The following is a 26,678-nucleotide window of genomic DNA, read 5'->3' as shown; positions in this document are numbered from 1 at the left end:
GTGAATTGGGTTCTGCCAAACATCCCCATATGTTGCGTCACCCTCAACCAGTTTTCCTATGGAACGGGGTCCATGAAAATGAGAATGATTTACTCTCATAGTAACCTGTTTTTGTAAGGAACATACGTTTAAAAAATCTAGTAATAAACTCTGCTCATTTTAACATAATTTTGATTAGCCACGTTGTATATCTAGGAGGTCTAATTTTACAGTCCTTAGTAGAAAGACTACTTTAGCATCCTTCACTTTATAATGATTTTGTGGAAGAAAACCAAAAGAAACAAAAGTTATAAATTTGTAAACAAAAACAAAAAAGGTAATAATGGCACTAGAAAAGCAAAATTACTTTCACTTCCAATCTCCCAAAGCATCGTTACTCCATGTGTATGTACTCAACACTTTGGAAGCACATTAAAATTTCATTTCATGAGAGTCCAACTTGGTCGTGGTTCCCTGGTGGACTGAAGGAGCTACCCTAGCTTTCAGCATGCCTAACGTACTCATTGGGAGTGACCTGAGAAGAGCAGGAACCTAGAGATGTAAAATAACCTAACCAACAGTAATTTCATATGTAGGCATCCTCCTTACTCAATTCTCAAGGCAGCCCAGTTTTCTAGTACATAGCTGTTTCTGGCACAGAGGCACTGTCACTAGGGAAGTTTTTTAAAACTATGTAATGTATATGTGCTTTTAAATTGCAGCCAGACTTTTATATTTGCATATTTATTTCCCCCATATCAATCTTATCTAGATGAATAGAGATAAATAGGGAAGAAAATCAAGGTCCTCATGATCTTTAATAATTTCTTCTGTTCCTTGGATCTATATGTTCGTCAAAGCAGAAATTTTATTTTTGTTTTTACTAGTATTTCATGTTTTATCCTGTAAGAGTAATTTGGACTGTGTTTAGTTTCTCATATTGTGCCCCTTAGAACTAATGTTGATAGCCTAATATTCATTTGTGCACATACTCATTTATCAAATATTTAATTGACCCTGGGGAGAAAGGGCCATGTATTTTCAATGCTTGGCACTCAGTAATGTTTTTTGAATTCATACTATGTGCCAAAGAAAGTGTGGGGGAATTAAAATTGAATGTGATGGGACCTCTGACCTGGAGCAACTCATAGTCTAATGAGGTGAACGGGTATGTTGCACTTGTGTCTGGTGGAGAGTCTTGGTCATCAGTAGAATTAAACAAGGACGTGGGCAGCTTCTTGGGCAAAGCACTGTGTCTTAATATTTGAGAATTAATATCTGCTGCCCTTAAATAACCCCATTTTACCACCAACATTTGTTTTTTGGGATGGCTGCTTTACATCCTGGGTGTAGTGTACAAGTATTGAGCAGAGAACCTCTGTAAGATCCTAACTGGCTCATACGGAGCTTTACCGATGATTTCCTTAGTATTGATCTGTCTATCCACCAGGCCTAAAGAAGAATCAATATAACTAACTTTCTATTTCAAGAGGCAGCTAATGAAATTAAATCCTTATTTTAGGTAGATCTGAGAATGGCTTAAGAGATGAAGTGAAAGAATCCAACCTGGTATTTGGGGAAGGAAGATCCACATAGAGCTCTTTCCAGAAAATATTTGAGAGGGGCTGTCAAATATGAAGTAGAGTAAAATGGTCAGGGTCACCTTATCAGGCAGGAAGGCATACATAGCCAGGCCGTAAAGATCACCTTAAGTTCCCTGGCCAGTGTGAGCTACTCACATTTCCATGTCGGATTTTAGTTCTTCCTGATCTGGGCTCCTGGTGTTTTTAGGCATGCGGTTCTGTTTTCTCTTTCAGTGGCTCAGGCCATGTTCCATCTGACTTTGGCTTTGCTTTTCTGCTCACCCTTTGCTGCTAATCCTATTCTTCGGCTCCCACTTTCACTTTTACTCCATTTCATTGCTTAACTGATTCAATGACCCCTTAACTTGGTCAAGAGACAGAATCTGAGAGTATTGGCAGATGGTCATGGTTTCCAGAGCAGCTTGGCCCAAAGGAGGGCCAAGGAACTCCTCATCAGGCTTGACCAGTCGGTCGCCCCTTGACTCTTGTCTTCGGAGGTGAGTGGATAAACAGAGGGGACCCGCAGACTTTGGTGACGGGCCTCCTTGCTCCCGCTACTTTCTGTCTTGTACAAGCGTCTCCCACATGTGGTCCATTTTGCGTCAAGTTACCAAGCCCACCTCTTTCCATCTTCTGCTGCTACCTCCCCCTTGCCCTTCCGTCTGTCTCACCCGCTCGTTTTCTTCCCATGTCACTCTAACATGCTATATCATCTTTTAACATACTATTATGTAACTTAAGTTTATTATTTAAAATTTTCTGCCACTAGAATGTAAATACCATAATTGTTTGTTTTCACTAACAGAGCCCAAAGATCTAGCATAGTGCGCTAGTACATACATAATTCTTACTAAATGCTTATTGAATAAATGAGTGAATGACTTCCATGTCCATTCGCGTCATTGCCATAATTAGGAAAGGACTTACTTTGCATTCTTAATATTTATTTAAAATATGTTTGTGGGAATCTTTTCTTCAATCAAGTGTTGTTGCAGAAATGGTATTTCTCTCTACAGTATGAAAGAACTGGTTGTTGCCATGAAAAAAATATATAAAGATTTGTGAGAATAGCTTTGATAAGCTAAAGATGCTAAAAGAATGTCAAATTTGCTTCTGTACAATACGCTCTGGGAAATAAGGCTGTTTACCTTAGGCTCATGTTATCATGAACCTGAATTATATTAACCTGTTTGTAATATACAAAAGGATAAGACAGCATGCTATACCTGAAAGATAAAATAAAATATTGTCTCGCTACTCCTCTACCACAACAAATATATCTCAGTAACCTGCAATGCTTAAAGGTCTTCTGTATAAAAGGGAAAGGAAAAAGGGTTTAGAGACCTTAAGTGGACAAAGGAAAGCAGTGATGTGTTGCTGTTCTTCAACACTTGAGGAAAGAACTTAGAAGTGCTGTCAAAATGAACTTGTCTGCATCACTATAAGGGGATGTAGAAGCAATTTTAGAAAAATTTTGATTTATTTTATAAATAAAAATCCAGAGTTTAAATAATTGCTTCTCAATTCTTAGAAACTATATGCTAGATGAAATTTCTGAAAATGTGTGAAATTCTGGGTTTGCCTGTTTGTTTTTAAATATGTTTTTATTGAATTCTGAGAGAGGAAGGGAGAGGGAGAGAGAGATAGAAACATCAATGATGAGAGAGAATCATTGATCGACTGCCTCTAGCATGCACCCTACTGGGGATTGATCCCACAACCTGGGCATGTGCCATGACGGAGAATCAAACTGTGACCTTCTGGTTCATGGGTCGACACTCAACCACTGAGCCATGCTGGCTGGACCTGGGTTTACCTGTTTTGAGGTGAATAGCAACCAAGCATGATTTTTTGACAGAAAATTCAAAGGCCTTATGCCAAAAGCTGATTAAATTGTTCAATTAAGTGAACAGAGATGGCAAGCAGGGTCAGCTTTATTTATCCCAACAAGTGTGACAAGTCAAGTGTATTGTTACAGAAGCATGAATATATTTTGTTATGGAGGTGTTCCTGATGAACTGTATGTATACGACATTGCCTGTTTAGAATCTGAAGAATTCCAATCCTAAAATGTATCTGGCCCCAGTAACTTGGATAAGAGATGGTAGATTTATAGTAATGGCTTCAGTTGATATTTTGGTCTGTCTGTCCTGCATCAAACTGATTTGGGTACATTCAACTTCTTGGTTCTAAGCTCCTTGAGGGGAGGGACTCTGATATGCTCACCATGTACAATAATAACCTTACAGATTGGATTATTTAAAATAGTATCTCCCCAGGCCTATATTAGTCAGGGTTCACAGAGAAATAGAACAGATATTCCTCCAGTCAAGTCAACAGATAAAATTATCCATTATAAGGCCCCACAACAATCTTGTGAGGGATGCAGGGCCTACCACCCCCATTGCAAGGTCGAACAACACGAGGCAAGTCAGTGAACTGTCAAAGTCAGGGAGAGCCACAGTTGGTGCTGGGTGTTTAGTAAATTGAGCATTCTTTAAATTGAGTTGAACTAGCTACTTAGTTTTTCCCTCTGTAAGTAAAAGAGTGTGTGGTGGTCAAAAAAACCTTGAAAACGGAAAATATTTAATAAACACTTATAAAATGTATAAACATTTTCCAAATCCCATGATCAAATACAAGAGTCAAGAGATGGCCCTGGCCAGCGTGGGTCAGTTGGTTAGAGCATCGTGAGGTGGCAGCTTCGATTCCCAGTGAGGGCACACACCCAGGTTGCGGGTTCGATCCTCAGTCAAGTTTTGTGCTAGAGGCAACCGATCAATGTTTCTCACTCACATCGATGTCTGCCTGTCTGTCTGTCTCTCTTCCCCTTCCTCTCTCTAAAATCAATGAAAAACATATATCCTCAGGTAAGGATTAAAAACAAAAAAGGTCAAGGGATACACATTTTATTTATGAACAGAGTTTGCTACTAAATTGTGTTTCTAAAATGTTCTTTCCTAATTTTTCAGATTTAATATATCAATCACCCTCAATTTTATACACTTTCCTCAAATAACAAATAGTCATTCTTAGGAGAGAATAATGTTGGAGGTGGGTTTGGGAGCAAAGGGTGACCCCATGTCAACCTCACTTCATCTCTAGGGATGGAGTCTCCAGGGGGCCACGCACAGCACCCAGCTGTGTCCCTCCATACCCCAAGCCAGGCCCCACGCTTCCTGCTCTGACTGCATTGTCTTTCAGGACATATTGGATGTCTCCTGTTTTCACAAGGGAATTGTCATTTTTCAAGTGCAAGTGTGAGGGGAGAGAATTAAGGATAAAAATTGGCCTAGTTTGGCTGCAGTCCCAAGTTGTCCTTTGCAAGCCACGAGACTTCTCTGTGTCTGCTTCTCCGCCTGTTAAATGAAGCTTGTCACACTCGTCCAACACCAAATGACCGTGGGTACACAATAGCTGATGTTTCTAAGAGTGCTTTGAAAATTACCGTGTATTTAATGCAAGTGAAGTATCGGTTGAATGTATTGAGTGAATGAAATATGTTTCCACAAAAAACTTGTGAAAATAGATGATAAATTATTCATTACAGTAAAACATCATTAATATTAATGAAGTAGTCACATAGTACGTGGGCTAAGCACTTGGACTTTGGAGTCGGGCATTCCTGCATTTAGTCTGCCTCCTGGCCCTGCCACCCTGTGACCTCAGACCACTTACTCAGCCTCTGCAAGCAGCATGTTCCTGTTCTGTGCCACTGGGAGTGTAGTAACACCTAGATCCTGGAGAAAAAGTGCATGTTAATTGGTTGTCAATAAACATGTGTTAAGCTCCCAAAGATATGAAGGGAAAATTTGATTAGCTTTTTCTCTGCTTCAGATCAGTTAAAGGTAGAAATGAGGTATGGGGAGGGGAGGCATTTCTCAAGTGCAAGCAGCTTCATGCTTGTAGTGTTAAAAACACAGAATCTCTGGGACTTATTGGACTGTGCACCTTTGAAAGTGATTGAATATCTTTATTCTTTCCAGAATTAATTCTTTCTAGACATTAATCATGCCCTTCTAGGATTAATGATGAAAACTTGAATTCTTTGTTAAAACACCATGTTCCATACAGTGTTAAAGTGAGGGTGGTAGACAGGGTTTGAAAAAATTGAACTGTTCCTGGGAATTTGGCGAACTAGACAGCAGGACAAAGCAGCAACCATCACCCCCACCTCCAAATACAAATCACTTTGGCTAAATACATTTATTTTTTAAAAATCAAACAAATATGATAAAGACAGCTATCTTTTTAAAACCATGGTCTTTTGGGGGGAAAGTAAAGAATATCATAGAGATCAAAAATAAAATGTGACGCAAACTCAGATAAGTAAGGAGAGGGACAATGACTGGCCTGAGGACATCTACCAAACATTAGTGACTTAAGGCCCTTGTTCTTACACTTATTTGAGGGAAAGGAGACAAAACTGAGCGCCCAGACAAGATATATTGTCAAATCAGGAGCAGTCAACATAAAGCCAGCAGCTCTAAAAGGCTACACTCTCCGGGAGAACGTTGACTGGAAAAGATCTCCCCCAGTAGGGATGCACATTAGAAACGTGGTTGTCTTGTCATAGGTCTGGGAGAGAGGAGAAAAACGAAGCCTCCCCTGAGTATTTTTAACCTTCCGCTATTCCTCAAGTGGGTAGATGGCCCCAGTTCTCCCCACCTGCAGGTTTAAAAAGCTCCACACTAAGAATTCATTTTAAAGCGATCCCCAGTTGGAAATTTCTTTAGGTCCTTCACAGAACCAAGCATACATTCTCTCTGGAGGAGCACATTAACAAAGCAGTTCTTAAAAAACCTCCACACAAAAAATGCCAATAAATATGGCTGAAAAGTCAGAAATTAAAAAACACACAAGGAAATAATTATAGTAATAGCAGTAAATACAACCCGCAAAATTAGACTCACACAGATTTCAGTTTTTAGAATTATCTGTATAGAACATAAAATAAGATATTTAAATAATATATCCAAATTAATAAAGAGGGAATTGAAAATATAAGTCAGGAAAGACAGGGTCATTTGAAAATAACCCAAACAGAGCTTTTAGGAATAAAAATATATGATTGAAATGGACAATTTAGTTATTGTGTTAAAGAGCATGTTAGACAAAGGTAGGTAAAGTATAAAATACATGAAAAAAATTTTTTCCAAAATGGTGTACAAAGAAATACAAAATATCTAAAAGAAGGTAAGAGATATGAAGTGAGTTATAACGTGGATGTAATCAAAATTCCAAAAGGTAAAAATAGAGAGGATAGGAGAAAAGCAAAGTTTTGAAGGAAAAAAATGCTTAGAATTTCCCCTTATTGTTGAAATGCATGAATCTTCATCTTCGAAAATCACAATAAACTCAGGACAGGAAAAAAACCCAGTACCTAGACAAATGAAAGTGAAACTACATAGCATTAAAGGAAAAATACCTTAAAAGTAATAAGGATATTTAAAGAAATGCCAGGCAATTACCTGTAAAGAAATGAAAAACTGTTGATTTCTACCTCGCAACAATGGAAGCCAGAATATCTTCCATGTGCTGAAAAATGGAATGAAGGAAATAAAGATCTGAGCATAAATTAATATAATAAAAATAAAGATACTATAGTGAGGATTAAAATATTCAAAATTTTTGAGAGCCTAATAAAATTGACAAATTTTTGTAAGACTAATCCAGATTAAAAGAAAAAAGGTACAAAGAAGCTATATAAAAATGAAAAAAAAAATCAATGGAAATAAAATGGAGATAAAAGATATAACTATATGCTTCAGTCTAGATAAACCTCAGAAAAATAACATTGAGGAAAAATAGCCAGATATAGAAAAATCATATGATATTATTCTGCTGAACTATTAATACACAAAAAATATATAAGCAATATTTTGTTATATTTATGGTTACATCCAGATGGAGTGAAACCACAAATAAAAAGATGAAAGTGGGAATTAAAAATCCAAGATTTAGAGATGTGGTTACCTCTTGTAGTGGCAGACAGGGTAAATTGACTGGGACAAGTACACAGAGGGCTTCAAGACCTTTGACTTGATTGTATTTTTTTAAGGCACCCAGTGGGAACATGGTCTACTATCTACTTTTATTCTTTATGTATTATTTATACATAATATGCCCTTTGATATATATAAAATTTTAAAATAATTTTAATGAAAACATCTTGAACAAATAGCTACATCTCTAAAGTTTGATTAAAGCATACTTACTAGATTTAGTTTTTAAAAAATGCCCTAAAACCAATGTGTTACTTGTATTTAAAATGAAAATATTTGGTTTTAGTTTTAGGCAGTGAATGCTGATAAGTAGGATTTTTATTACAAAGATACATATTTAGGTTATTGCTTTAGAATTTCTAAGCCTGCCAGTACATCATGCAACATTCAGTACTTAGCATTATAATTATATCTGTCTTCAGGCAACAATAGAACACAAAATAATGCTTGCTTTCACTTATAAACCATGCTACTTGGTGGTTGCTTTACTTTAAATCTCTCAAATTCTGAAAACGAAACAAAGGTGGTTATATCAGATGGATGATTATCAGCCTTTTCTTGGACCTACTATTTACTCACAGTACAGATATTAACCCAGTGGAGTGTCTTTTCACCCCACTGGCCCATAGATTTGGATTTGTCATGTTTTAGAGTTGGTTGAATATTTTGATAAATTATAATTATGCAGCAAAATACCAGGCTAGATGGAGGTCCTGGGCCTGGGAGACTGAGTCAGCTCCTTTAGCTCCCTCATTAGGGCCAGCATGTATTAGGCATTTCATTCAAAAAACTGGAATGCTGGCATCCTTAAAATGAGATTGATTTTCCCTTTGAGGATATGTTTGCTCTTTCTGTGTTCCAAGGGCTCCTCGGTGGATAATGGTTCTTACAGTCACATTTCTGAAAATATCCTTTCTCTCCCCATTGGCCCTCCATTCATATATACAGTCATAAAGCCATCATATTATAGTGTATTTTGTATAATTTCTCTAGAAACAATCACCTATTTATGTCAACAAAACAGAAGATGTGCCTACCGAAAACGACTCATTCTTTCAAGCCCAAAACAAAAATAAATGTTCAATCATGTAATATTGGGCTACTGTCATTTGATAATTTAGCCAGTCACAAGGAATAACATGTCAGAAGATGCTATAAATATTTTTCTGCTGGCTTCTTGTTCAGCAAAATTAGTAACAACTCTCACTTTTTCATTTATTCTAAATTATAATTCAATGTGGTAGAAAGGAAATTGTACTGGGGCACATCATATTTATTTTGCATTTGTTAACACACTATTTGAATCTCTGCAGACTTTGCTTGGGAAAGTACTTTTTGATTGTGTACATTTCTGTATTCAGGTGATTCAGGGATATTTTTCTAAATGTTCTGTATTCTGAGACATGCCCAATTTCCTTACTTAATAATAAAACAGTCTGTGACTCATTGTAAATCAGCAGGGATCCAGCAATAAGGTGCAATACATCAGGAAGGCAGTGCAGGCTATCATTGGAGATAATAAGCGGTGCATTAATATTCATGCTTTATGAAATCCTGGTTGTGCTTCTGAAAAGCTGTAGAATACATTCCAAGTTTTCTGTTTGCCAGTATACTTTTTTTTGCCAGTGGTTTGCAGGTAGTTCTTGTAGCAATTTGTTCAAGGCATCGCTAGGTAATTTAGAAAACTTCCATCCATGGTTTCCATTTACTTAATTATATACTCAGCTAATGTTCCCCTGTGAGTGTGCATAGTCCTTTCTGGTTGGACCTTGGGTCTTTCTTTGTCTCAGCTGGAGGTGCTCTTGTGTAAGACTGATTGTATATGCACGTCCGTGTATGTGGTATGTGTGTTGGGAGTCAGGGAGCAGCAAAAGGGGGAAAAACACATTGCCCTATACAGTACAATAGTCCCCTATTGCCAAAAAATGCAATCTAGACTTTGTTTCCACATAGATGACATAAGAGGAAAGAAGAACATAATGCTATGCTACAGTGGATGCAAGTGTACCAACAAAACTGGGCCACCACACGATACACAGGCTGGGCACTGTCCAGCTCCCCCGCCTCTGTTATACAACGAGTCACACCGCAAATAAGGCATATGGGAGTGTACTACTTTTCAATCTTTAAAATATATGATTTATGTGCCCTTATTTATTGATAAATAAATTTACAATAAAACAGATATATTATGCACATGGATCACGTGACTAAGCGTGCATCTCAGGCTTACTATCCCTCTTCTTTGAAATGATATTTGACTTTTTAATTTTTCTAGGAGTTGACAAAGACCATTTCTACCTCTGTTAGAATCTTAACTCTACATCGCCTGTGTCTTTCTTCCTGGCCAGGGGCAGGGTTGGGAGGAAAAGGAACACTGTACCATTTCTATACTATTACCCCTGCCCCCACTACTGCTACCACCTCCATTAGCATCTTCATCACCACTGATTGCTGGAGGAGCTTTCAGTGGGAAGACACACAAAGCTACTGGGAGCGGGCTACTGACCCTGGCCTTCCTCATGCTCCTCTTGATTTCCTTCTGTTCGTCCATTTATCCTTTTATGCATTCATTCAGTAAATGTTTGCCAAGAGCCTGCAGTACCCCAAACACAATGCTAGATGATGGGAACACAGTGAGAACAAAATGGGCAAAATCCCTGTAATCACGCAGCTTATATTCTGGTAGTGGGTACATTTGCACGGTTAATTCAGCCACTTTTGATTTTTTTTTTGCATTTTGTAGTCTCCTTCTATGTTCAGAGTAGGGGTGCTAGAATTGGGATATTTTAATTTCTCCATATTTTATATGAAGGATTTATATAACATGAAGCTTTGTCTTTAATATCACTCTTGGATGCTTGGAGGGAGAGTTTCAGAAGTACATTGAAATTTCCTTGTCACATTCTCTCTCTCTTTTTTTTAAGTTTCTTTATCTTTACTGTTGAAAATATTACAGATGTCCCTTTTTTATCGTCATTGATCCCCTCTACCCCGCATCCATCCTACCCCCAGGTTTTCCCCATACCAATGTCTGTGCCCATGGGTTATGCCTATAAACATATATGTTCTTTGATTAATCTCTCCCCACCCACTCCCCACCCCCGCCTTCCCTCTGAGGTCCCTCAGTCTTTTCCATGCTTCTATGTCTCTGGATCCATTTTGTTCATCAGTTTATTTTGTTTATTATATTCCACATATAAGTGAGATCATGCGATGTTTGACTTTCTCTGACTGGCTTATTTCACTTAGTGTAATACTTTCTAGTTCCCTCCATGCTGTGCCAAAGGATAAAAGGTCCTTTTTTACAACTGTGTAGTATTCCATGGTGTAAATGTGCCACAGCTTCTTTATCCACTTATCTACCGATGGGCACTTTGGCTGTTTCCAGATCTTAGCTATTGTAAATTGAGCTCCTATGAACGTAGGGGTGCATAAGTTCTTAGTGATTGGTGTTTTGGGTTCCTTAGTATGTATTCCTGGAAGTGGGATCACTGGGTCAAATGGCAGGTCAATTTTTAATCTTTTGAGGAAACTCCATACTGCTTTCCATAGTGGCTGCACCAGTCTGTATTCCCACCAGCAGTGTACTAGGTAGGGTGCCCTTTTCTCCACACCCTCACTAGCACTTGTAGTTCGTTGACTTGTTGATGGAGCCATTCTGACAGGTGTGAAGTGATGCCTCATTGTGGTTTTAATTTGCATCTCTCTGATGATTAATGACACTGAGCATTTTTCATATGTCTCTTAGCCATTTGTCTGTGCTCTTTGGAGAAGTGTCTATTTAGGTCATTTGCCCATTTTTTAATTGGTTTATTTGTCTTCCTTTTGTTAAGTTGTATGAGTTCCTTATATATGCTCGATAATAACCCTTTATCCGATGTGTTGTTGGCAAATATGTTCTCCCATACACTGGGCTTCTTTTCGTTTTGTTGATGGTTTCTTTTGCTGTGCAGAAGCTTTTTATTTTGATGCAGTCCCATTTGTTTATTTTCTTCTTAGTTTCTCTTGCCCTAGGAGATGTATCAGCAAACATATTGCTACGAGAGATGTCTGAGATTTTGCTGCCTGTGTTTTCCTCTAGGATTTTTATGGTTTCATGTCTTACATTTAAGTCTTTTATCCATTTTGAATTTACTTTTGTGTATGGTGTAAGATGGTGGTCTAGTTTCATTTTTTGCATGTACTTGTCCAATTTTCCCAACACCATTTATTGACAAGACTGTCTTTACTCCACTGTATGTTCTTGCCTCCTTTCTCAAATATTAATCGACCTTAATGGCCTGGGTCAGTTTCTGGGTTATCTGTTCTATTCCACTTATCTATATGTCTGTTCTTGTGGCAGTACCAGGCTGTTTTGATTACAGTGGCTTTGAAGTATAATTTGATATCTGGTATTGTGATCCCTCCAACTTTGTTCTTCTTTCTCAAGATTGCTGTGGCTATTCAGGCTGTTTTTTCATTCCATATAAATTTTCAAAGTGTTTGTTCTAGATCCATAAAATATGCTTTGATATTTTAATAGGGATTGCATTGAATTTATAGATTGCTTTGGGTAGTATGGACATTTTAATGATGTTAATTCTCCCAATCCATGACCATGGTATATTTTTGCATTTGTTTATATCTTCCTCTATTTCTTTTTTCAGTGTTCTGTAGTTTTCTGAGTAACGGCCTTTTACATCTTTGGTTAAGTTTATTCCTAGGTATTTTATTTTTTTAGTTGCATTGGTAAATGGGATTTTTTTTTTTAATTTCTGTTTCTGAGAGTTCATTATTGGTGTATAAAAATACCATCGATTTCTGGGTGGGTGTTAATTATGTATGCTGCTACCTTGCTGAATTCATTTATTAAATCTAGTAGTTTTTTGGTGGAGTCTTTAGGATTCTCTGTGTACAATATCATGTCATCTGCAAATAATGACAGTTTTGTTTCCTCCTTCCAATTTGGATGCCTTTTATGTTTTATTCCTGTCTGATGGCTATGGCTAGGACTTCCAGTACTATGTTGAATAAGAGTGGTGAAAGTGGACACCCCTGTCTTGTTCATGTTCCTAGGAGAAATGGTTTTAGTTTTTGCCCATTGAGTATGATGTTGGCTGTGGGTTTGTTATATATGGCCTTTATTATGTTGAAGTATGATCTCTCTATTCCCACTTTGCTGAAAGTTTTTATCAAAAATGGGTGTTGGATTTTATTGAATGCTTTTTTTGCATCTATTGATATAATCATGTGATTTTTGTCTTTCAATTTGTTTATGTGATGTATCATGTTTATTGATTTGGGAATATTGTACCAGCCTTGCATCCCTGGAATAAATCCCACTTGATCATTTTAATATATTGCTGGGTTCAATATGCTAATATTTTGTTGAAGATTTTAGCATCTATTATTCATCAGGGATATTGGCCTGTAATTCTCTTTCTTTGTAGTGTCTTTATCTGATTTTGGAGTTAGGCTAATGCTAGCCTTCTAAAAAGAGTTTGGAAGTGTTTTTCCTCTTGGATTTTTTGAAATAGTTTGAGGAGAATATGTGTTAATTCTTCTTTGAATGTTTGGTGAAACTCCCCTATGAAGAAATCTGGGCCAGGGCTTTTGTGTGCTGGGGGCTCTTAGATTATTGCTTCAACTTCATCAGCAGCTATAGGCCTATTTAGGCTTTCTTATCTTCCTGATTGAGTTTTGGAAGGTTGTATTTTTGAAGAAATTTATCCATTTTATCCAGGTTGTTAGCTTGGTGGTATATAGTTGTTCATAGCATTTTCTTACAATCCTTTGTATTTCTGTTGGGTCAGTTGTTATTTCACCTCTTTTGTTTCTGATTTTGTTTATTTGGGTCTTCTCTTTTTGTTTCTTGATGAGTCTGGCTAAAGGTTCATCAATCTTGTTTATCTTTTCAAAGAACCAAGTCATGGTTTCATTGATCTTTTGTATTGATTTTTAGTCTCTATGTCATTTATTTCTGATCTGGTCTTAATTATTTCTTTCCTTCTACTTTCTCTGCGCTTTTCTTGCTGTTCTCTTTCTAAGTTTTTAAGTTGTAGGGTTAGAGAGTCTATTAGAAGTTTTTCTTGTTTTTTGTGATAGACTTGTAGTGCTATGAACTTCCCTCTTAGGACTGCTTTCATTGTGTCCCATAGATTTGGAGTTGTTGTGTGTTCATTTTCATTTATTTCCAGGAAGTTTTTGATTTCTTTCTTGATCTCTTTGGTAACCCATTCATTGTTTAAAAACATGCTTTTCAGTGCCCATGTGTTTAAATGTTTTTTAGTGTTTTTATTGTAGTTTATTTCTACTTTCATGCCACTGTGGTACGAGACGATTCTTGATATGATTTCAATCTTCTTGAGCTTGTAGAGACTTGTTTTGTGTCCTAACATGTGGCCTGTTTTTGAGAATGTCCCGTGTGCACTTGAGAAGAATGTATATTCTGCAGCTTTGGGGTAGAATGTTCTGTAAATGTCAATTAAATCCATCTGATCTAGTGTGTCATTTAGGGTCACTGTTTCCTTGTTGATTTTTTGTCTGGAAGACGTATCCAGTGAAGTCAGTGGGATGTTAAAGTCCCCTAGTATGACTGTATTGCTGTCGATCTCTCCCTTAAGGTCCTTTAGAAGGTTTTTTATAAATTTAGGTGCTCATATATTGGACGCATATATGTTTATCAGGGTTATATCCTCTTGTTGGATTGATCCCTTTAGTGTTATGTCATGACCTTTCTTGTCTCCCGTTATGGTCATTTTGAAGTCTGTTTTGTCCAATATGAGTATTGCTACCCCAGCTTTTTTTTCATTTTCATGGAAAAATTTTTTCCATTCTTTCACTCTCATCCTGTGTGAGTCTTTTGTTTGGAGGTGGGTCTCTTGTAGACAGCATATATTTGGGTTATGTTTTCTTATCCATTCAGCCACCCTATATCTTTTTATTGGGGCATTTAATCCATTTACATTTAAGGTTATTATTGAAAGATACTTATCTACTGCCATTTTGTTTCTTTATGCTTATGTTTCTCATTCTCTTTATTTCTACTTCTAATTATAGCAGTCCCTTTAACATTTCCTGTAATGCTGGTTTTGTAGTGATAAAGTCTTTTAGCCTTTTTTTGTGTGTGTGTCTGGAAAGCTCTTTATTTCACCATCTGTCTTGATTGATAATCTTGCTAGATAGAGTAGTCTTGGTTTCAGATCCTTGTTTTGCATTACCTTGAATACTTCATGCCATTCCCTTCTGGTCTGTAGTTTCTGATGAGAAGTCAGATGACGGCTTTATAGGAGCTCCTTTGTAGATAACAGATTGCTTTTCTCTAGCTCCCTTTAAGATTCTCTCTTTGTCTTGGGTTTTGGCATTTTAATTATGATGTGCCAAGCCCAAGGTGAGTGGCTGCACATGAAACGTTGTGGGCTGGCTCTTTAAGAGGGTGCCTGCAGTTCCAGCTGCCTGTCCCTGGCAGGCAGAAACCCAGCCACTTTTCACAGCCTGATGCTATGTGGGCACCTTTCTCAGTTCTGATTCTCTAGGCTGGGAAGCCCAGCCTGGGGTTTAGGCCCCCGAGTTCTCAGTGGGAACCCCCACAGCTGAGATCTCCCTCTGGACCTTCAGCTGCTGCCTGTGGGAGCCCAGCAGCCCTCTCGCGTCCGCACTTCCTACCAGTCTCTGTGTGGTCTCCACTTTTTCTCCTTGGTTATGAGGGTTTTCTCCAGCTCATCTTCAGTTGGTTTTCAGGATGGTTTTTCTGTGTTTTAGTTGTAATTCCAGATTGGTCCTGGGAGAGTGTCAGCTTAGTTTCCACTCATTCTTGTGCCATCTTGGATTTCCTCTCCTTATGTCAATTTCATAGGAATTTTTAAATTTGTGAATGGCCTTTGGCATTGCTTTTTGGTGATAAGAATATATTGGCATCAGAAGATGCCACGATTATGTAAGAAAACATTAGAATCATAAATAAGACATGAGAAAAAAAATCACAAACAAACTATTTCTCGTGATGGTGTTTGTTGGGTGTGTTATTGTGTGATGGCTCCATAGACATGGGTGGACCCCCATCCCAAATTTGTTCTGATATTTGGATTGATGATGTCACACTTATATCAAAGGGTGTGAAAATTTTTATTTCTCACACATGGTGAAGGTCCTGGGGAGAGCATGGTGGCTCTCAAGCAGGACAAACAGTAATCAAAACAGGGATAATCATAGTATGGGACATGACTGAGTGAGCGGAATTAAAATTTTAAAAGGGGTGTAGAAATAGAAGACAGAGAAAACCACTATGTGCATAGTTGTTTCTCTAAAGAATAGAACTAAAATAATGGAAAAGAAAATAAATAATTAAGGGTTCCAAAACAATAATATAAAGATGATGTACATAGAATTGTACACTTGAGACCTATGTACTTTTATTAACCAAGGACACCCCCATAAATTTAATTTAAAAACGACTTAAAAGAATAAAGAGTTGAGTCTTTAAACTAAGAGGGAAATTATCCCTCAAAAAGTGACACAACAATAGATAAACTTAGCAAAATTACTACATTCAAAATAAAAAGTAAATACTGCAGGCATCCAAGCAAAACAAAACAAAACAAAACAAGGCAAAGCAACAAAATAATCTACCTGTAAAGATGGAACAAAAAATTCCACATTGCACTTTCTCCTTGATACCACTCAGTAGTGTTAACAGAAGCAATGTCTTCAGTTCTAAAGGGGAAAAAATCGGGACTCAACAATTTTATGCTCACCCTAATTATTAGTCAGGGACACAGAAAATAGTTTGGTTGTAGGCTACACTGTTGTCATGAGCCTTCCTGAATAATATATTACAGAACAAAGGTCAGGCGATGGAAGCAGTTGGGAAACTCCAGCAGATGTACTGGAAAAGATCATGGAGTGAATTTAATTTTAGGACTATGGTTAAAAGAAATGCATGGCTTCTGGTTATAGACAAAATATAGGAATATTCCCAAACTCCAACAACATAGAAGTGATATACAGTGTAAGGAAATATAATATTTTGATTTTCTCATCCTTTTTAGATGAGGGGAAATATTCAAAGAGTCAAAAAATTTAATGGGAAAAATAATAAGTATAACAGGATGCTGGAGGGGAAGAAGGCAGAGGCAGAAGAAGCAGAAATTAGATAATTGTATCAATGTTCACAGCAGGGAGTAAATAAAATCTAAAGACATAGTAAATACATACATTAAATGAAGTTTAATTATAAAAGTTATAAATTATAAAATTAGAACAAAATAGAAACCTTTTATCAGGAAAATGCACATAAAAAGTATGGTAGAAGGTAAAAAAGAAGATACTATTTAAGTAGCTTTATATATATGTATTGATACAGGATGATATTCAAGATATATCGTTAAATAGCAAAAAGTTGCAAACTAGCATGCAAAATTATATACATATGTTTGTTCTTTAATATACTTACTGTATACAGAGACATAGAAGCATGGAACAGACTGAGGGGTCTCAGAGGGAAGGCGGGAGAGGGGTGTGGGTGGGGAGAGATTAATCAAAGAACTTATATGCTTATATGCATAACTCATGGACACAGACAATGGTATGGGGAAGGCCTGGGGGTGGGATGGATGTGGGTGGATGGGATCAATGGGGGAAAAAGGACACATTTGTAATACTTTCAAATAAAGGTAAATTAAAACAAACAAAAAATAAAATAAATATACTTAATGTATATATGCTTATTTATTAATAGAATTGCACTTGCTTGTTTTAAATGATATTCCACTAAACAATAGCTGTCTCAAGAGGTGGACTATGTAGCCATAGTTATTGTTATTATGTCATTTTATGATCTTATTTTCCTAATAAATTAATATTTTACATTCATATCACATGCTTAACATAAAACAATATCAAATGAGACTAAAGGCATAGTATATGTAGTACCTGCGTGTGAGTAGCTTATAATCAGGCTAAGGTTAGACTGGAGAATGATACAGGACTCAAATTAATGCTCAGAATGTTACCCAAATCCTCTGTGAACACTCCAGAGATCACCGCAACCTTCTGTCAGTGGTCTCCCTTCCCTTTGATTCTTAACATCAAGATTTGACTGTAACATATTTTAACATTTTATCTTTATCATTTTCTAATAATTCAATATGATAATCTTGTCATGGAAGCGATGAGAATGACTGCCAAGTCCTTGGACTCTGAATCCAGTTATTTAACGTAATAGTCACATGAAGCAAAATGCTTGGGTAGGAATTCCATATATAAATGATTACACAAATAATTACTCTAACGCCTGCTGATATGTATCGAGTGCCCCTAGATAATGAATAAGAAACCGAAGTACAGAGGGAGTAACTGCTTTGCCCCAAATCAGAGAGTAGTAAGAGACAGCCCCGGGATTAGGACCCAGGCCGGCTGGCTGCAGAGCTGAGGCCCCCAACGGCACGTTAGGCGTGTGACCCTGCTCGGCTCCTTCACCTCACTGACTTCTCCTCCCGTATTGGTGAAAGATGCAAAATAGTGACTGACTTTATAAAGTTACTATGACAGTTATTAAGAAAAGTACACCCAAGAGCTCTGTAAGCCAGGAAGCTCTATAGCAAATGTAAAATGTCACTGTCATCGCTGCTGTCTTCATGCTGCCACTGTTGCCACAACATCATGCAGGCTCAACTCATAGAGGGTTGGAGGTTTCATTTAGATTCCTGCAGAGATCAGTCATCTACTGACTGTTCAACCTCAACGTGCATGTTTTTGCTCAGGTTGAACAATGCCCATGACCTACAATCGCTTAAATTCCACTGAGAAGGACCACCGGACAAGGCACCGTGGGGTGAGGGCCATCAGGAGGTTCCGAGTTTTGTGCAAAGACCCCGTAGAGAGGGAAGGGGAAGGGGACGATTGTGATACTAAAGAGTTAAACTTCTTCCAGCTCAGAAAAAAGACTTGCGATTTTAAATTCTAATAATCTCCCTGTGGGAGGAAGCATCAACAAGTTTTGTATTGTATTTATGCTACACATCAGCCTTTCTGCATCATCTTTAGTCTTTCCCTGCATTTTTCCCCCCACAAAGACTGTCCTTGACCAACACCAGAAATGAATTTGATTTCTCTAATGCAGAAGGTAATTGGATTTTTCTTTATTGAATGCATCCCTTTAATGACTGTCTCTGCTCCTTGCCAATTTAGCAAGAGACCTGACATTGATCTGATGATGTGACTTAAAATAAATAGTTGGAAGCTGGGGGTGAAAAAGACCAGCTGTCTGGCATCAGAAAGAAATGTTTTTTGTTCTCATCTTGCCATTTTACTGGGAAATTCTTTATCCTTGAATGTCATTTTTACAAAACATGCTGCTGTAACAATTAGTCATATAGCAACAGATTGCCTCCTTCTAGAAAATATAATAATTATTTACCAAAAAGTACCCTGGAGAAAACATTGCAAGTTGAATAAAATTTACCCAATAATCATGCTGTTCCATGAAAATATGTGTTTCTATGCGACTCTTTCTGGAACAAGATAAATATTGCTGAACAGAATTAATTAAATCTTTTAAAAAGCTGGCAAACCATGAAATATTTATTTAAGTATTTATTTTCTTAACCTTGAGGTTTTGTAAAAATAAAATTTGAAGCAAGATTGTTATTCAAGAAGGTGACAAAGGAGCAATGGGTAAAATTGTTGTATTTGGAAAAATAGTAATTCTTTCCTCCAGGGACGTTGTGATATAAAACTCTTTCTATGCCCAAGAATATGTGGGATATAAATTTTTCTACTTTTACCATTATTCATTTTTTAGTAACAATATAACTCAGTTGATTCATGCTTAATTTTTATTCTATCATCTTCCCCTTGTTTATTTTGATAAATATCGTGATTTTTTTTTATTGAAGATACAATTCATGGGCAAGAAAATAAAATCTTGTGATTTTAATGAGTCATGAAGAAAATAAATAGATGAGAAAACTATCCATAAACAAGTTTCCTTTTAAAGAGAAGTAAAACAAGTGCTTTTTTCTTTTTGAATTCTTAATATTAGTTGCAGTTATACTTATCAAAGTAATTAACAGTTTAAAGAAATCAAGAGTTTATATTAAAACCACTTGGGATTGTTGAATCTTTTCAACCGTCCAAGCCACATCACACAAAATTCCTGTGGATTCTGAATTAGACAGAGCCCGCGTAAAGCTGCAGTGTTGCTCAAGGAAAGTCAACGGCCTCGCTTTGATTCCCATTAACCAGGGGAGGCTTGGGAGTTCTAGTCGTAGAAATGATGTTGAGAAAGAATATAAAGAATTAAGATCACACATGCCCTGGAGACTGGGTTCTACCTTCTGTTCTGATTGCATTTTAAGTGAGCGTGTGCAGCTTTAGCAGGCCAGTGAGAGTTTCTGAGACCAGTCTGGGGTGCTGTGTTGCACAAGATGGGCTTGCTTGAGAATCCATGCACCTTCTTCTGCAGGAAGGTGCCCACTCATCCCAAGGGACTCCCCACTGAATCACAACTTTCCATCACAAATGATTAAATCTTACCCATTCCAGGTCAGGCCATTGTGGGAAGTTACCCTTAAGTGCGATGTTAAGGCTTTAAGGGCGAAAGGAAAATATACTTTAATGGATGGTGAAACGTCTTTATTACTTTATTCAGTTTATTGCAGTCCATATCAATTTTTATAATTTTGATTCTGTCTTGCTTTTTTGGATCTGAACATTAAATAAAACCATAATTAATTAAATACTGTTTTCTTCTCTCGAAGGGAAGGCATATTTTCTGGAAAAAGAAAAAGAGTGTGTGTGAGTGAGTGTGTGTGAGTGTGTGTGTGAGTGTGTGAGAGTGTGTATGTGTATGAGAATGTACATATGCGAACATGTTTTCCTTTATTAGAAGAAAGAAGGAAATTCATTTTTCATTCCCATCAGTTTTTTAAAGCTGCTTTTGTATCATCTACTTATGATACTTTGGACATTTGCTGAAACTATTAACATGGGATGTTGACAATGAACAATTTACTTTGTTAATGCATTTCTAAAGGCAAGCATTTATATCCTAATACATTTTGTCATTTCTTCTTTGAGCAATATTTAGTCTTTTATATAAAAGACCCTTAGATATTGGAAGGGATACAAAAATAAACCTTCAACTTCAAGGATTTTAAAGTCTAGTGGAGAGAAAAATGTGCACAAGTAAGTGAAAGAGGAGGTGGAAGGTGCTAGGTAACATGAAAAGGGTCAGGAGCTGTAGTTGGAGGGAGCAGTGCAGACGTCACAACGGTAACGTGACTGCACGAGGCCTCGGCAGACGGGCAGAACCCGCGCGGGAGGAGGCAGAACATTTGTGGGAGAGGGATCAGAATTGCTAGTTGCATGGAGTGGAGGCGCTAGGTGATGAGAATAAATGTGCCATAAAACTGGTTCAAGTACCATGCCTCCCATATCATTGAAGGATAAAAGGGAGCAAAGGGAAGGTGATATTTTGACAAAATATTTAGATCTGGAGTTTCTGTTTAAGTTAGAAAAAATATGGTACTTAATTTATCACATGTTTTGTTTCTATGGAGAGGTTAATAGTATCTTGATGCCGCCTTATATAAGGTAACTTTGATTGATGTGTAAAAAACAATCTCAATATTTGACATGTTGAATGACCATAAACATGCTCATTTGTTATGTAAATAATATGAACTATTAAAGTTTTTAACTGAAGGAAGTGTATTCTTATTTTTATCTTTGCATATTTTCTAACTTTAAAATACATAAATATTTTATTTTCAAAAAATGTAAATCATCTACATACTTAAACCTGAATGCAAATTTCTGACAGTGCTAAATTAATTTCTTTAATTGTTTCAGGTCACCGATATGATGCTTCAGGACAAGCCCTATCCTGACTGGGGAAAATCTGCAAGAGCATTCTGGAAGAAAGGAAATGTTAGGATCATTTTATTCTGGTAAGAGATTGCTTAATTTATTGATTTATGCCTTGTCTCAGTCACTAAAGGATTTGCATTTGATGTAGCTTTGTTTAGATAGATAGAATTCTATCTGGAGAGATATTATAAATGTATACTATGCTCCATTAAAATGATTAAAACCAATCATCATAATTATTTTATGAATTAATTTCTGCTTACATATTGTTACATGTACACATTTACAAGAAATGTTTCGATAATATAGTGATGTATATAGATTTTACCAGAAGTAGTAGGTTTTTGACTCAGCTAAAACAAGTTGTAATTTTTATCAATGAAATATGATATTAAAATGTCTTCGGTAAATGCTAAATTTCCAATATATTTGACATGATATAATTTTCTTTGAAGAAGTTATACAGAGAAGGAACCTCTTTACAAATCATATCTGGCTCATTGGCATTTCTTCTTTATGTAGTTTCCTTTAGATCTCCAGGCTAATCATTGCAATTAAAGTACAACTTATATCTTATAGACCTTTATTTTTTGTGGAATCACCCTTATTTATGAGTATTTGAACAAGGTTAGACAGAAAAGATAGAAATGTAGAGAGATCAAGAAGGGCACTTTCTCCTGGCTGTGTGACACTGGCCAGGCAGAGGGCTTCAACCTGATGTGCGGGAAGTTATGTACACTGACATGCAGAAGGTTGTAATTGATGATGCCTTGTGCCTGGTACATCCCAGCCTGTTCACCTGCCTTTTGAAATGAAGGAAAAATCTGTTTATTCTTGGATTTAACTTGGGGGTTGACTTTTTTTATGTACGAGCTAGAAAAATCCTAGTAACTAAGTACTTGGAAAATATACCCTCTAAGCTATCTTTGTGCTTTCGCACTATCATTAAATGTTGCTAGAGATAGAGGGCAATTTAAACCCACTTCTTAGCAGGTATACCAAAGTAGTTTTTTCAATAATGTGAATATAAATATGATTTTGTAGATGTTTAGGCACACCTTGTGTCTATGAGTCAAGTGTGGGCTATTTTTATGGTGCATTTAACCTTCATATGTGTGCCTACCTAAAATTTCCCCATGTACCTTGTCTAAATAATATACATTATAATAATTGTGACAAGTGTTTATTGAAGGTACATTTTGCTACAGGCACTGTGCTAAGTACTTAACATTCTAAATATTTACTCATTTAATCCTGACAACCCTGTAAGGCAGGTGCTATTGTTTTAAGCAGAGGTCTCTGATTCTGGAGCCCCAGTTTTTAATCATTACATCACGCTGCCTCTAGAAGAACAAAAGATACAACAATAGGCAAATTTCCAAATGGTTATCTTTAATCCACTTTAGATAATGGTGATAGATAAGAATGTGAGATTCTTAGAAAATTGGTCCACCATACAGAATCTTCTACAGGGGTTTTAAGAATCATAACTTTAAGGAGATAGAGTCTAATATCCAAAGTGTTTATGATCTTGCTCTTTTAAAACAATATACACTTACTATGTTTACAGAAATTTTGTATTATTTAATGTACCTTCAAAGGCAGCCCATAGATTATTGTTCAACTTGGTCATTTACCAAGGTCACAGGTATATTATTGCAAAGGTGAGGCATCCATAGTCACCCCAAGGCCTCCAGGGTTGTCGTCATTAGGTACCCTTAATTGAAATTGCTGTTTCAGAGAAAAGGAATTCATACTAGATTTTTCCTGAACATCCTAGTACATTTTTCCTTGAGTGTTACTACTCAGGTCTATATGTTACCAATATCTTTTATACAGATGGGTTTATTTTTGACCATGTGACACCATAGCCCCAATGGGCAATCTAAAGCACATTTTAAATGTTGTTAAAAATAATTTAATTAAATACTCTTGAATGAAGAATAAACCCAAACTCACACTTATTCTTAAAGCCATTGTTTCTGAATAATTATTGATAAGAGATTATTATTAGAGAATATTTTTCCAAGTTAGTATTTCAAATCATGGAAAGCATAAAGTAACTGGAGGAGAATTTAAATGTCACTTTAAAAATACTTTTTACTATTTTATCCATTTTCGCACAGATTATCTTGGCAACAGTATTCTTCCTTTGAAAAAAGGAAAGTCTGATACAAAAAGTTGAATATGGATATTATGTGGGAAGCAAAGAAATCTCCATTTTTGTTCATACTACTCAGAAAAGAGGGGTTTAGCAAGTATAAAGGTCTTTTTTCTTCTTCTTTTTTTTTAGCTCTAAGAGGTAAAATACAGAAATCATTGGCAATGTTTTAAATGAAATAAAAGATAGTGTTTACATACTATGTGTTATATGTCATCCACTCAAAAATAGGTATTTGTTTTTTATTGTTTTGCCCTAATTAAGGAAAGAGAAATTAGTGTGAAAAGCCCATGATGGAGAAGAAATCTTACAAAGGGAAGCTTTCATAAGTTGGAATGTGATTATGTGCAGCAGTTTAAATAGTGCAACATATAATTTTTTTCTAGTAAATGTACCTCTTGCTTACGTGTAGCTGCTTTAACTCACAAATGCCTGTCAGAAGCTGTTTTGTTCACAACTGTGTGGCCAGGTTCTTCCTTGATTCTTCATGATAGATGTCTCTGCAGTGAAGAAAACGGTTCCTTTTTCTTCCTATAATTGTGCAAACACGAGGCTGCGGCTGTGGGCTCCTAGGTCTGGGAGGAGACTAAATAGTGGCTGCATTTGAAAATCCTAAAAGGGAAAGAGAAGAAATTCACAGACCTTCCCTTCCAAAGCCTTTTTCTCAGGCCTTTGAATAATTAAGAAGAAGAAAGATCTAAGAATCTAAATCCCAGATGAATGCCCTGTACTATTCTTTCAGCCGGGCTACCAAAAACTGTTTTCACTTACTTGTACCTGTAGTAAAAGAACATATATATAAAACAAGTGATAGGATATTTATGTTAGCTCCTATCTTTCTGTTTGATTTAGTCTCTAGAGACACCATTTATATACTTTTAATGGGAAGCATCTTGGGATGATATTTTCCAAAGGGTTAGCTTTTGAAAAATAAGGGGCGACCCTCTTCTGTGAATAGGGGAGGAACAGGCAGAAGGGATTGGGAGAAGTGTTAATCATTGGGGCTTCACAAACACTCTGGTTCTCTGCCTTCCAAACACATGACAGGATTACACTTGTCTGCTCCCTCTGATCACATGACTTGCTTTGACCAGTTTAAATGTGAGTGAAAGTGGCCTGTGTCACATCTAGGTAGAAGCCTTTAGTCGGCAGTGAGGAACATTGAAGGGAGCTCTGTTTCTTAGTAGCAATCGTAGAAGGTTGTGTCTAGCCAGAGCCCTTGTCATGCATTTTCCCTGAATGGCTAGAATAAACCAAGCATCCTTAACAACACAAGTAGTGTGAGCAAGAAATGATCCTTTACAAATGTTAAGCCACTGAGATTTGAGGATTGTCTGATAATGCAACATAAACTAGCCCCTTTTGATGTACACAGAAATTGATCCCTGGAAGTGGAAGGCTGCCACAACAGAAAGCTGAAAAAAAAAATTTAAGGGCTGGACAACAAATGGCAAAGAAACTGAGGCTGGAGGCTGGAAAGATGGTAGTCCAGGTGTTTTAGTGGTGAAGTATTTGGTAAAAAAAACTATGGTCTGTGATTACTTAGTTGCTCTAGGAGAAGTTGGAAAATAGGATGCTAATAGTGTGTTGTGTGTGCATCTGTGCACTGTTGTACACATCTGTTCCATTCTGATGCATGGAGAAGGGCATCTTTTATTTATTTTTTATGATTAGTGTGTTTTTTAAAACTAAAAGTACTGTAATGCTATGATGATTTGGTTGGGCATCTCTTGATCGTGATTGTCTTAATTCTTACCTGGGAAACAAATGTAGCTGCTGGTGTTTTATCCGCTTGGAATACCATGGTTATTACTAAAGTCTAACAAAGTGAACTTAGTTGTTTCACTTTGATCCGGTAAGAGCTAATCATAAACGATTATTATCTTAATATACATGGTGTGAGGGAGTAACATGATAACAATAAAATAATAAAATGCAAGAATGTAGTTCAAAAAGACCTAAGAATCAGAGGCAATGTCACTCAACAGTGTTTTAGAAATAGCTCTACCAACATCAAGCTGCATGATCTGCATGACTGTTTTACATTTATATTTTCTTTTATGCAAAAGAGATGTTTTTGTTATTATGTGTGATTCCTCTCAGCTCTATAACGCTATTATTATTATAAGATTAAAATGCTGAGGAAAGTGTAATTCTGTCTGCTTTACTCTAAAGCCACAATTTGGACTGCTATAGTCTGAATATTTTTTCCTCTAAAATTTCTATGTTGAAATCCAGTACTTTATATGATAGTATTAGGAGTTGGGGCCTTTGGGAGGTGCTAGAACATGAGGATGGAGCCCTCATGAGATAGATTAGTGCCCTATAAAAAAGGCTCAGAGAGATAGATCCCTAGCCCTTCCCACCATGTGAGGACACAGTGAGAGGCTATGAATCAGGAAGAGCATCCTCACCAAATGCAACCATGCTGGTGCCTTGATCTTGGACTTCTCAGCCTCCAGAATTGTGACAAATTTCTGTTGTTTATAAGCTACCCAGTCTGTGGTATTTTATTATAGCAACACAGCAAACTAAGACATGGACCAACGAGTGTTGGTCACATGGTAGCAAATTCACATTCATATGTGAAAGGATCCCCTAACAATGGGAGTCTCCATGCTGAATGAGTCTGACAGATGAAGAGCTGATTCCCTATTGGTAAAAGTATTCCTGCAAAGGCTAGATAAACTTTCAGGGATGCTATAGGTAGAGTTTCACATTAAATAAGAAAAAAATACAAATCACTCCTAAATTTTAATTATACTTGAAGATTCTGTGATTCTACAGTTTTAACAACAAAAATATTACTGCATTATAATAGTCTGCTTTATATTAATTATAATTTAATGTACTCTATATAAATTCATCATCATTATGAGCAAAATTTTTACACTAGACTGTAATTCATGAGAGGTTCCAGGGGGCAACTATAGTATGCAATGTTTTTTGCCTCAATTTCCAAATAATATATTAGCCCATATATTTCCTCTGGGTTAATTTTGTCTTCTTGCCTTTAGCCTTCCTTCCATCTCAACATGTCTCTTTAAACAGTTCTATCCTTATTTATAAGCTGCCTCTGTGGCTAAGAAAAAGCAGAAC

The 26,678-nt window shown here is 36.7% G+C and overlaps 1 protein-coding gene across 2 annotated transcripts in view; it reads left to right on the top strand.

Annotated features, from left to right (window-relative positions):
• Positions 1–26,678, top strand: part of TMEM117 (transmembrane protein 117) — a 388,807-nt gene that overhangs the window by 236,299 nt on the left and 125,830 nt on the right. For both annotated transcript variants that reach the window (XM_087813934.1, XM_016201158.2), the window contains one exon: positions 21,401–21,498. In XM_087813934.1, coding sequence (XP_087670060.1) covers positions 21,401–21,498 — 98 coding nt within the window. The remainder of the gene's footprint in view (positions 1–21,400; positions 21,499–26,678) is intronic.

The sequence above is a fragment of the Miniopterus natalensis genome, chromosome 2 (genome assembly GCF_054644295.1).
Source record: "Miniopterus natalensis isolate mMinNat1 chromosome 2, mMinNat1.hap1, whole genome shotgun sequence".
Lineage (NCBI taxonomy): Eukaryota > Metazoa > Chordata > Mammalia > Chiroptera > Miniopteridae > Miniopterus > Miniopterus natalensis.
Note: the sequence above shows the minus strand (reverse complement) of the source record. Positions and strands in the feature narration are given on the sequence as shown.